Genomic DNA, 13,230 nt, shown 5'->3' on the forward strand with positions numbered 1-13,230 from the left:
TGTACCCCCTCGTGCTGTGTGTACCCCCTCGTGCTGTGTGTACCCCCTCGTGCTGTGTGTACCCCCTCGTGCTGTGTGTACCCCCTCGTGCTGTGTGTACCCCCTCGTGCTGTGTGTACCCCCTCGTGCTGTGTGTACCCCCTCGTGCTGTGTACCTCCTAGTACAGTGTGTACCCCCAGGTGCTGTATGTACCCCCTAGTGCTGTGTGTACCCCCTAATGCTGTGTACACCCCAGTGCTGTGTACCCCCTCAGCGCGGTGTAACCCCTCACTGCTGTCCGTGCCCCCCCTAGTGCTGTCTGTACCCCCTGGATGATGTCTATGCCCCCCCACCAGTGCTGTCCGCACCACCTAATGCTGTCCATGCTGCTACCAGTGCTGTCCATGCCACGGTGAGTGCTGCCTGTGCCCCCCTTATGCTGTCCATGCTCCCCAGTGCTGTGTGCCACCCCTCAGTGCTCTTCACTCGCTACTGCTGTCTGTACCCTCCCACTGCTTTCTATGCTCCCCAGTCCATGCTCTCCTATTGATGTCTATGTTCCCCCAGACCTGTCTGTCTCCCTAATGCTGCCACCCAGTGCAGTCCGTGCTGCCACCCAGTGCAGTCCGTGCTGCCACCCAGTGCAGTCCGTGCTGCCACCCAGTGCAGTGCGTGCTGCCACCCAGTGCAGTGCGTGCTGCCACCCAGTGCAGTGCGTGCTGCCACCCAGTGCAGTGCGTGCTGCCACCCAGTGCAGTGCGTGCTGCCACCCAGTGCAGTGCGTGCTGCCACCCAGTGCAGTGCGTGCTGCCACCCAGTGCAGTGCGTGCTGCCACCCAGTGCAGTGCGTGCTGCCACCCAGTGCAGTGCGTGCTGCCACCCAGTGCAGTGCGTGCTGCCACCCAGTGCAGTGCGTGCTGCCACCCAGTGCAGTGCGTGCTGCCACCCAGTGCAGTGCGTGCTGCCACCCAGTGCAGTGCGTGCTGCCACCCAGTGCAGTGCGTGCTGCCACCCAGTGCTGTGCGTGCTGCCACCCAGTGCAGTGCGTGCTGCCACCCAGTGCTGTGCGTGTCCCCAGTCATGTCTGTGCCACCGCCAGGGCTGTCCATGCCCCCTACTGATGTATATGCCCCAGCCCCTCCTGTGATGTATATGCCCCAGCCCCTCCTGTGATGTATATGCCCCAGCCCCTCCTGTGATGTATATGCCCCAGCCCCTCCTGTGATGTATATGCCCCAGCCCCTTCTGTGATGTATATGCCCCAGCCCCTTCTGTGATGTATATGCCCCAGCCCCTTCTGTGATGTATATGCCCCAGCCCCTTCTGTGATGTATATGCCCCAGCCCCTCCTGTGATGTATATGCCCCAGCCCCTCCTGTGATGTATATGCCCCAGCCCCTCCTGTGATGTATATGCCCCAGCCCCTCCTGTGATGTGTACTCCCAGTGTCTCCTGTAATTTATGCGCCCTGGCCCCTCCTGTGATGTGTATGCCCCCAGCATCTCCAGACAGAGACAAACCTGGAAAAGCAGCTGTGAGAAACAAGATGATCAATATCACCGAACATCACAATCGCACCAAAGAGAAGCAGCTCCGGCCACCACAATAGGGGTGAGTTAATTAATCGTTTGACCAAATATAGCAGGGTTATTTTTCAGGTTGATAATGTTGTGCGGCCCCCAAAGGTTAGTAGGAAATTCCAAATGGCCCCCGGCAGTAAAAAGGTTCCCCACCCCTGCATTATACCAATGTTAATCAATAATGCTGGTCAGATCTGCAAGTTTTTCCTCAGCTGTAATCGGACTGAGAAAACAATCTCTACATGTTGAGAGTCTGCGAGTCTCGGATCATGTGCACCCATACAAGTCTATGCGAACATATCGGAATGCACTTAAGACATCTGAGTGCAGTCTGATATATGCAAAGACAGGCAAAGAATGGAGAAGATGGAGAGATTAAGCTCCCCATCTTCTCACCTGTGCTTCGATTCTCGTATGGAAGAGAATCGGATCCAAGTGAGTGACACTCAGCTCACATTCAGAGTTTCAGCCACATCTCACTAGCATATCCAATTCTGTCGCATCTAATGCTATATGCGAGTGTGACCCCCGGCCTTTGATGCTGTCTCGCATGCTAAGCCCGCATCTTTCCTTTCAGATGATGGCTGTTATACCCACATGTCAAAAAATGCGTAAAAGATTTATTTAGCTGCTAAAAAAAAGTGTTCCAAAGGATCTTGGTGATGGGTCCATTAAAGAAGGTCCAAGAAGAATCCTCTTGCAAACTCCATAGTCTGACATCATGTGCTATGCACAATGTGTTTTCTTTCTCTCGTTTCGGAGGTCTGTATAATAATGTGCCATTCCTTTGCCTTGCAGCCTGCTCCTGGTAGCGGGGGGCACTGTCCTGAAGATATGCGACTTTGGTACGGCCTGTGATATTCAGACTCACATGACGAACAACAAAGGGAGCGCTGCCTGGATGGCTCCTGAAGTTTTTGAGGGTAATATAATTTTAAGGGACAAATTACCACAAACTTTTAAAATGTGAACAGTATCTGCCTTCTCCTGTACAGAAAAAAAAGCAAGTGTTGCAGCCCCCTCTGATAATCGGAGGCTGCAGGGGTCAGACCCACCATTCACACGTTGTTATATCCTTCACATTAAAGGGATTGTCTGGTTACAGCAAGTTATCACCCGTCCAAAGTATTGGTAATAATTTGTGGATAGGTGAAGGTCCAACCACTGGGACGCAGAGTGATCAGCAGAACAGGGAACTTTTAGCCCCCGCTAAAATGGAACAACAGTGTTGTAAGGTCAACCACTGCGCCATTCTCAATATGGAGCTGCACTATGTTTTTCCCAGCAATCCCATAGAGAATGAATGGAGCGATGATCAGGTGTCCAACCTGCCATATCATTTTTGTAACTAGTATTAAAAATCAAGATGGAGCACCCTCCAATCAGAAAGTCATTTTAACCTGGGTCAGTTTTGGTGTGTTTTAGGCGCTCCTTTTGTTTCCCTGCACAAAATTTACAGCAGTTCCAGCAAAGTGGATGGGATTCATAGGAACCTCACCCTCTGTGCTTTTTTGTTACACAACATAAACTGATAGGTGGTGTGTACTGGAAATCCACAACATATCAGTTTCTGTAGCAAGTACACTGATTTTTATGTACAGATTTTCCCCCATAGATTTGTATTAGGGCTCATGCACATGAGCGTAAACACCGGACCAGTGGAATGCAAGAAAAAAATTACATTCCGCTCTGCCCAATGTTATTCTGTGGGGCAGTCCAGATCTGGGTTTTTTTTTCTTTAATACTTCCCCTCAGGTCGAATCGCACTGAGGAAAAAGTCTCAGTATGTTGCGATTGTCCTTGAGTCTTGGCTCATTCACACCCATACAAGTCTATGGATGAGTGTTAAACATCGGACTAACATCCAAGTGCAGGGTGATACGGTACACGCCCGGACAGAAGATGGAGAGATCACTCTCTACCTCTCCTCTGCACCTGTGATCCGCTCACAGGATCACATCACAGCCGCATGACACTCAGCTTACACTCGCAGCAGAACCTGAGCTGAGGGTCATTAGCATATTGCATCTGATGCCATAAACTCGTGTGGCCCCTGCCTAGATGAATAAAATCCATAGGTAAAAAGTTACTTATATGCGTGGAAAAGCACCAAAACAAGCATGTGATCTGCTCCTGACTTTATCAATTTTACTAAACCAAAATCCGAGGAAGTATCAAAAACAAAGCAGCTTTATTAAAAACATGAAACGCCAAGAGACAAAAAACCGAGATAAAAACACATAAAAAAAATGCAGTCAAAAACACAAGTGACCGGATTGATGAGTTTTTAATGTTGCACATTTTCTACTCCAAATACTCATTGTTGAAAACTTAGCATGAAATTTTGGAAAGCATTTTCCATTCATGTTTAATCTTTTATTAAAGTTTTTAGAAGAACCGCAAAAGTGTCCATACAAACATAACACAAAAAGATGCAGTGTGCGTATGTAGCCAAGAGTACCCCAATGGGTAAAGAATAACAGTTATCTAGATCCAAATCGTCTACACATTTTTGAGCAATAAGTCCTTTACCAATGCCTGCAATACTTTTATAGATAAACAGGAGAGGTATAGGAAAGGGAATGAAAGGAAAGAAGAGAAAAGAAGGTAATGGGGTGGAAGGAGGGCAGGAGAAGACAGACAAACAAACAGCCCCCTCACCCCTATTGCACATACATACTACCTTGCCTTCCCTCCTCATCTCAGAACACCCCTGAAGAGAACACAATCAAGGGGAAAGATCCGGGAGGAGAGCACCGATTTGAAGGGAGGAACAGAACCCTCAGGAGTTTGGGAACAAGGATGATATGGCTTTATAGACTTATTATATAGTTTTGATAGATTTTAGCCCCTGTACATTTTAGGTTGGGATTCTACTGTAGAGTAAATGTAATAAGACTTAACCAAAAATATGTATGTTCTTTAGGTTTACAGGATTTGTATAATTGTTTTGCTTTTTGCATTTTCAGGTAGCAACTACAGTGAAAAATGTGATGTGTTTAGCTGGGGCATCATTCTTTGGGAAGTAATTACCAGGCGGAAGCCGTTTGATGAAATTGGAGGTCCTGCTTTTCGCATAATGTGGGCTGTCCATAATGGTGAGAGCTCACTTTTTGACTATGGCTCTGTTTTTTACATTGCATGCCTACAAATTGATGCTTATGGGCTAGTTTTCAAGATAAATTGTAAACAAGAATAGGCCGTCCTGTTCAGATAATGACGATATACAAGCTTTCTGATTGTACCAATACGCAGATGAACCTAAAATACCAAGCTGGGATAGTATACCAGGCAACTAATGCAGCATGTTACAATGGGAGGCGCTGGTGGACGGTGTGTCGTCAGCAGACATGCTACTGGTGAGGGCTATGGGGCTTTCCTTGGGAACAACGTGGGTGATAAACTGCCTGCAATTAAGAGGTTAAAAAGTTCTCCCTAATTAATTTGCATCTTTAAGTCTCTCTTCTTTTTTTTATATTGCATCAGTTGCCAAAAAATCAAGATGGCACACACGTTTTCAGTTTTGCCCGAAGCCAAAAGGTCTCTATTTTTGCCTTTTTAACCTTTTTAGCACAAAGTCACACGTGTTGAAAAAAAAAATAACTCAAATTGCCCCAAACTATCTGGAGTACATAAAATCGTGCTACAGCGTGACTGGAGTACATTTACAACAAACCTAGTGACTTTTCGAAGCGCAGCAAATGATCAATTGGGCGAAAAGATATGAAAAACCTAAATTCCTCTTTGAGACGAATGTAATATATAAAGCTCAGTGTGTGTGTGTGTGTGTGTGTGTGTGTGTGTGTCCGCTAAAGGAATCCGCACCGTCGCATGTACAATCATGAAATTTTGCACAGACACTCCATGTGACTCAGGGAACGTCATAGACTATATTTGGCGGGAAAATGTAACCCCGTGCTTTCCAGTTACTCTACAAAAATCCTGCAGCCATTAAACTGAATGAAGCTGGGAGCTTTAGTAGACTGTCAGTGGTTGCTATAGGAACAAAATAAACTTAGTATAAGATAGAAAAAGACAGACAGACATAGAGAGACAGCCGGAGAAAGAGTTCAGCCCTGTCAAGAGACAGCCCTGTCAAAGAGACAGCCACCCGGGCAAAGAGACAGACAGACAGTTACTATCCCGGGCAACACCCGGGTACTACAGCTAGTACTTTAATAATACAAAAACAAAACTGTGAACATGCTTAAAATAGACTTTGAAAAAATGCAAATGGAAAGATGACCATGGCGTAGGTGTCTCTTTAGCATCACACAGCTTTCCAGCCGCTTTAATTTGTTGGTTTCTGGCATTGTGGAATCTCCCTGAGTGACAGTAGAGGACTGTAAGATGAGTAGACCTATAAAGCTCCGCACAAATTCTGCTGTAACACATTTAGCAATCAGTGGTTTGTTCAGAGTCTACACTGTTTTCATTGTATTTATACATAGAGATAACTAGGCATTTGAACAAGCACATGGCTGGGGACAGTGAGAGCTGTGATTAGAGAAGCGATGTGGGAGAAACTAATTTTGGGGCTGGTAATTTTACAAGATTGTTTAACATGAGCCAAGAGGGAGAGAGGTGACTAAGTAACCTCTCTGGAGAGAGGTGGCTGGGATATTAGACGGTAACCCCTCTCCTGGAATGCAATTATTGTGCACTCTCACCAGGGTCTGGGCAGGCACTGTTGACTAATCTCCATGGAAACCTGCTCTACACTATGAAAGATGAAAGCTCTCCTCTTGACAGGAGAACCACAGCAGCTAGAATAAGCAAATTGTTAATTTAGCTAACGCTAAACTAAATTTTAGAACAGAGAATACCCCTTTAATTTTAGTCAGTTACATTTCTCCCCCATTCTAATGTATACATTAATTAAAATGTCCAACCCTTTTAAACTTATTGCAGTTTGATGGATTAGTTTGATTTCTATCTCTGTTTCTATTTTTCTTTTGTGGTCCTTAATTAAGATATAAAGCTCTAATAATGTCATTAACAAATTAGTACTTATGAAATAATCCGTAAATGTGTTTTTGACGTAAGAACTAATGTCTGTAGCGGTCCCTTCCTTTGTGGAGCTCCCTCTGGTCTTGAACCTGTCCTTTTCATTTTTTTTATTTTTTTTTTCCACTTTTGGTGTAAAAGTTTATACCGTTTGCTTTGCTGAAAATAAAACCATTTTTTCTTAGAGTGGTAAAACCATTGCATTCACCAGTTGTTTAATCCATCCACTTAATTACTTTCTCTTATGAATTCCCAGGTACTCGGCCTCCTCTAATTAAAAATTTACCTAAGCCTATTGAAAGCTTAATGACCCGCTGCTGGTCAAAAGATCCACCTCAACGACCTTCAATGGAAGAGATTGTCAAGATAATGACACATCTTATGCAGGCAAGGTGTTTTTTTTTTGCTTAGTTTTTATTTTGTAAATTGCAGTTTTATTACTAATGTGTTTGTGGTGTCCTATATACTAGTCAATTGGCTAAATCTAGGCTAAACGGGAGCAAAACGTCTTATTCGGGGGCTTTCTCATGCGCTGTCTTATTGCACTATTTATGTGGTCTGTGAAGGTTAAACTAGGAGTGAATTCGTTTTAGCTTCAAAAACGGCGTATGAATGGCTGATATGAAAGCGGCTTGGGTATGTCCACACAAGACATACAAACAAGGTGTCTGATTTTTCTGCATTTTTCACCTTATGCATTATGAAGAGTGATATTTATGGAGAAAATCATACTTTAAATTTCGTTGAAATTATGTATTTGGACTGCTGTTTACCTATGTGCAGACAGAATCACATTAATATGAAGAAAAGACATTGATCAAAACTTTTGGCAAGGTTTTTTATTTTTTTGTTCAAAATCCTTATCTTTATTAAAAAATAAAAACCCTAGAATAAGTAACCTTGTAATTTTCACACTGCCACTGGGATTTTTTTTTCTTTTCTTCTTAGACTCATACTTCCTTTCATTTCAGAAAGTTTTTCCAGCAGTTTTCTTATCATTAGAGGCAGGATTACATTGACTGATAACGTCTTTTTGTACATCTGATAACACGTGAGCCACCAATCATAATAGGCAATGTCATAGCTGACCCTGATCCCCCTTCCCTTCACAATGCTTCAATACATCAGGTTCTGTTCATTGCTGGTAATCATGTTTTTGAAGTTAGCCTAAAAAAGCCTTAGGGGTACTTCTCACATAGCGAGATCACTGCTGAGTCACGGTTTTTGTGACGCAGCAGTGACCTCATTAGCGATCTCGCTGTGTGTGACACTGAGCAGCGATCTGGCCCCTGCTGTGAGATCGCTGCTCGTTACACACAGTGCTGGTTCATTTTTCGGACGTTGCTCTCCCGCTGTGAAGCACACATCGCTGTGTTTGACAGCGAGAGAGCAACGATCTGAATGTGCAGGGAGCCAGCGTCTGGCAGCCTGCGGTAAGCTGTAACCAAGGTAAATATCGGGTAACCAAGCGAAGCCCTTTGCTTGGTTACCCGATATTTACCTTGGTTACTAGCGTCTGCCGCTCTCACGCTGTCAGTGCCGGCTCCCTGCACACGTAGGGGGAGTACACATCGGGTAAATAAGGAAAGCGGTTTGCTTATTAACTCGATGTGTACTCTGGCTAGGAGTGCAGGGAGCCAGCGCTAAGCGGTGTACGCTGGTAACCAAGGTAAATATCGGGTAACCAAGGGCTTAGTTACCCAATATTTACCTTAGTCAACAAGCGCAGCATCGCTTCCACGCGTCGCTGCTGGCTGGTCGCTGGTGAGATCTACCTGATTGACAGCTCACCAGCGACCATGTAGCGACGCACCAGCAATCCTGACCAGGTCAGATCGCTGGTGGGATCGCTGGAGCGTCGCTAAACTGTGACGGTACCCTTAGTGCCCAGTGCAAAAATTACAAATTTATTTATTTTTAAACGTTGAACTGTAATATGCAAAACAAATAAATAAATATTAGAATAACAACACACAATCCTAATTTAAACAATGGGTCGTTTTCTGATGATACATCCCTTTAATCCGTTCATGACCGATCTTGTGTATTTACGTTATCGGCTAGCTCTCTGCCCGCATCTTTCCCAGAGTTTGACAGCTGATTTAAAGAAAACCTGTCACCAGATGTTTATAATACTTACCTAACTGTTGGCACGGAGCAGACTGGTCGCATTGGCGTCTCCGTTGCCTGGGTCCTGGGCCTCCTTTTTTGGCCATCTTTGTCCTCCTTCTGAAGTTAGTGTGGATGATGCGTTCTACGTCATATACACTAGCAGACAGTGAGGTCCTGCGCAGGCGCATTTTGATCTGCCCTGAACAGGCAGATAAAAGTATTGTAGTGCACCAGCGCAGGACCTCACTGTCTGCTAGTCTATATGATGTAGAATGCATCATCCACACTAACTTCAGAAGGAGGACAAAGATGGCCGAAAGAGGAGGTGTGGACCCGGAGAATGGAGCCAGCCATCCGACCAGTCTGCTACGCACCAACCACTAGATAAGTATTATAAACATCCGGTGACAGGTTTCCTTTAATGAGTTATCAAGTTCTTCTAACAGCTGCGGGTGTATCGGCAATCCATTCACGGCGGTTAACCAGTTAAATGCCGCTATCTGTGACAATAGCATTTAACATGCGCAGAGAGGAAACGCATCATTGATTTTTGTACATCACGGGGTGCTGATGAGTTGTCATGACCACCAGAGGTTAGCTGATGACCCCCGTGCCTGTCATCACAATCCCCCTGTGAACATCAGCTGCGAGCCAGCATTCATAGATTGTGATTTTTGCAGGGCTGATGATGCACTGCTCTGTATAGCACAAGATATCTGCCAATTGCAGCTTCAAGTCCCCTAAGGAAGCTATTAAATACAGTGTGTGTGTGTGTGTGTGTGTGTGTGTGTGTGTGTGTGTGTGTGTGTGTGTGTGTGTGTTTTAAAAAGTATTAGAAAAAAACATAAGTTCAAATCACCTCCATTAAAAATAAATCACATATTTGATATTGCTGCTTTCAGAAATGTCTGATCTATCAAAATAAAAAATAAATTACCGTATTTTTCGCTTTATAAGACGCACCTGATTATAAGACGCACTCCCAAATTTGGTGAAGGAAAAGAGAATTTTTTTTTTTTTTAATGTTAAATGGGGTCCATCTTATAATGCCAGTGTCCCTCTAACAAATCATATAGGGTATATGTCCCTCATAGCCCCCCCATCCTAAAATTAGCCCCCTTAATCTGGATATGGCCCCCTTATATTGAATATAGCCCCCTTGTGATGGCACACGTTCCCCTGTGCTGCCTATGGCCCCCTATGGATTGCATACATTCCCCTGTGCTGCCTATGGCCCCCTATGGATTGCATACATTCCCCTGTGCTGCCTATGGTCCCCTATGGATTGCACATGTTCCCCTGTGTTAGATAATGCCCGTATAGTGCTGCCCATGGCCCCTATAGATCGCACAAGTCCCCCTGTTTTAGATATCGCCCCCATAGTGCTGCCCATGGCCCCTATATAGCTCGCACAAGTCCCCCTGTGTTAGATATCGCCCCCATAGTGCTGCCCATAGTAAAATAAAACCCTCTTTCCTTACCTCCTCCAGCGCTGAGCTCCCTCCTGTCTCCCTCCGTGCTTCTGTTCCTCCACTTCCTGGTTCTCAGTGCGGTCATGTGATCGGCACAGCAGCAGAGCAGACTGAGATCTGTGTGCCTGATCACAGTGGAAGCAGGGACACCGGGGAGAAACGCTGGAGGGGGTAAGTAAAGCTTTTTTATTTTAGAATGAGCAGCAGCCTGGGGGCCAAATCTAACACAGGGGGGGCATGTGCCATCACAGGGGGGCGCAGGCTCATATAATGTGCACCACTGCCCCAGCCCATCACTGCGTGCGATTTCAGCACCATTGGAGATGGAAAGCGGCTGTGCATATTATATGAGCGGGAGCAGGAGATCAAAGGCTGCAGCCAGCAGCGTTCCCCTGCGCTCCAGAGCTGCTGCCCCCACCTCCCCTGGACCCTGCAGTGTACATATATATATACCCCCCCCCCTTATATTCGGCTTATAAGACGCACCCCCTACTTTCCCCCAAAATTTGGGGGAACAAAAGTGCGTCTTATTAAGCGAAAAATACGGTAACCTAATCAGTAAATGGTTTAACGAGAGAAAAAACATCAGAACTCCAGAATTACATTTTTTTTATCCCTTTTATTGCAAAATATTGAAATATTGAAAAATCTACCCGAATATGTTCTCAGTAAAAACGTCTGCTCAGGGCGCAAGAAATAAGCTGTCTCACAGCCTCAAACCCCAAAACATGAGAACGCAAAAAACTATAGATACATTTTTTTTTACAAGTTTGCAAAAATAAAACTATACATTTTTGGTATCTTTGTACTTGCGCTGACCTGGAGAATCGCACTGCCAGGTCAGTTTTACCATACAGTGATAAGGATAAATAAAAAAAAGAAACATTGTGGCATTGCACTTTTGTTTTTTTGCAATTTCACTGCACTTTGAATTTTCTAGTACAATTATGTGTTAGGCTTCCTTCACACGTCCATGTCTCTGGTACTTGTTTGGTCCGTTTCCTCAGGTGCTGGAGACACGGGCACACATACACCCATTAAAATCAATGGGTCTGTGCTCACGTGCCTGTTTTGGCATGGTCCGTGTGGAGCAGATGTGTGCCCGTGTGCTCCACACGTAGAAATGTCAGTTTCTTTGTCGCTCCATTGGGAGACCCAGACAATTGGGTGTATAGCTTCTGCCTCTGGAGGCCACACAAAGTATTATACTTTAAAAAGTGTAACCCCTCCCCTCTGCCTATACACCCTCCCGTGGACCACGGGCTCCTCAGTTTTATGCTTTGTGTGGAAGGAGGCACACATCCACTCATGAATTCTCAGACTTATTTATGTCGGTTGGAAGAAAAGAGGACCCCCACGGGGTCCCCGGCATGTTCCCTTCTCACCCCACTATGTCGGCGGTGTTGTTAAGGTTGAGGTACCCATTGCGGGTACAGAGGCTGGAGCCACATGCCGTCTCCTTCACCATCCCTTAGCGGCTCTGGGAGAAGTGGGATCCTGAGCGGTCTTCCATTTGCTGGGACCGTGCTCCATCCGCAGCCCCTGAGGGAACCTGCCGGACCAGAGCCTCTTCAACCCCAGGGACCGGGCCCTGCAACTTAAAGGTACCCTGTATCCCTGTCTGGGATCGTACAGAGAGCGCACCTTTTTCCCGGGAGCCGCGGTAGTTTTAAAACTGAGGAGGCCGGTGGACTTCCGCGCCGACCGTGCCTGCTTGTCGGGCGCGGCCTCAAATTTAGTCCCCGGCTTCACCGCGGCCTAGTCGCAAAAATCCCGCCCCCGGGCCTGCCTGTCAGGGGTAAGGGCGGGTTGTCCGGCATGACGTCGGATGTGAGGGCTGGAGCATCCTGCTTGTCTTCCTCCCCCCTCACTGACCACTGTGGGGACCCCAGATTCCCGCTCTTGGCTGGCGCCGCCCTCGGCTCCTCTCCTCCCCTGAGAGCTCCGGCGGCCATTTTCTGGCATTCTGCCGGTGGATGCTTCTCAGTGAACAGCTCAGCAGCTCCGGGGGATCCAAGGCAGGGAATCTGGAGGACACACTCCGCTCGTTAGCGGTCGGTAAGCCACACCGGTCACCCGGTGCTGGCCCCCCTGGGGTGCCGGTATAGATACATATATATATATATTTATACAATAGATATATATATATATATATCTGTTCGGTCAGTCCGTATACCTTGGTCACTCTCCTAGGAGACAACAGCATGTCGTCCACAAGGAGCAAAACTGCTAAGGCACAGGTTTTTTTTCGCGACCTGTACCTCTTGTGGGGCTATGTTGCCTGCGGGATCCAATGTACCCTCACTGTGAGCAGTGTTCGACTCCTGCCACGCTTGCTCAGCCGGAGCCTCGGGCACTGGTGGGCCCCTCGGCTCAGGTAGACCCCCCTGCTCCCCCTGAACATGCAGGGACAGAGTCACAGGGGTTGGCCTCTTTTGCTGAGAAACTCTCTCAGTCCCTTTCTCAATCCATGGCACAGTCTTTGGACAAATGGTCTTCTAGGCTCCTGGAGGCATTGCAATCCAGACCGGACCCTTCACAGGCCCCGGTTCCTGTTAGCTTGTCTCCTCCAGGCCCCTCTTGGTCCGCGCCGCAGCGCACTCCCAGGTTGGCCCCTAGGTCTCAGGCGGAGGACTCCTGCCCGGACCGCAGTCCCAGACCGGCAAAGCGGTCTCGCTGGGACTCTTCCCCGTCTTCCTCACGCTGCTCGGAGGACTCTCAGGAAGACGAGGCGGATGTGGGAGCTCAGGGCTCTGACCCTGACTTTGCCCTTAACCTTGATACACCTGAGGGGGATGCCTTAGTAAATGATCTTATCTCATCCATCAACCAGGTGTTGGATCTCTCTCCCCCGCCTCCTCCTGTGGAGGAGTCGGCTTCTCAGCAGGAGAAACACCAGTTTCGGTTCCTCAAGCGTACGCGAAATACGTTTTTTGATCACTCTAACTTCAGGGATGCTGTCCAGAAGCCCAGGGCGGTCCCGGACAAGCGCTTTGCTAAATGGCATACTGACACGCGTTATCCCTTTCCATCTGAAGTTGTTAAGGGCTGGTCTCACTCTCCCAAGGTGGATCCGCCA

The 13,230-nt window shown here is 46.9% G+C and overlaps 1 protein-coding gene across 4 annotated transcripts in view; it reads left to right on the forward strand.

Moving 5' to 3' along the window:
• Positions 1 to 13,230, forward strand: part of MAP3K7 (mitogen-activated protein kinase kinase kinase 7) — a 123,428-nt gene that overhangs the window by 66,215 nt on the left and 43,983 nt on the right. For all 4 annotated transcript variants that reach the window (XM_075340122.1, XM_075340123.1, XM_075340124.1 and 1 more), the window contains exons 6-8: positions 2,359 to 2,483; positions 4,530 to 4,658; positions 6,824 to 6,954. In XM_075340122.1, the coding sequence (XP_075196237.1) occupies positions 2,359 to 2,483; positions 4,530 to 4,658; positions 6,824 to 6,954 (385 nt within the window). The remainder of the gene's footprint in view (positions 1 to 2,358; positions 2,484 to 4,529; positions 4,659 to 6,823; positions 6,955 to 13,230) is intronic.

The sequence above is a fragment of the Anomaloglossus baeobatrachus genome, chromosome 3, assembly GCF_048569485.1.
Source record: "Anomaloglossus baeobatrachus isolate aAnoBae1 chromosome 3, aAnoBae1.hap1, whole genome shotgun sequence".
Lineage (NCBI taxonomy): Eukaryota > Metazoa > Chordata > Amphibia > Anura > Aromobatidae > Anomaloglossus > Anomaloglossus baeobatrachus.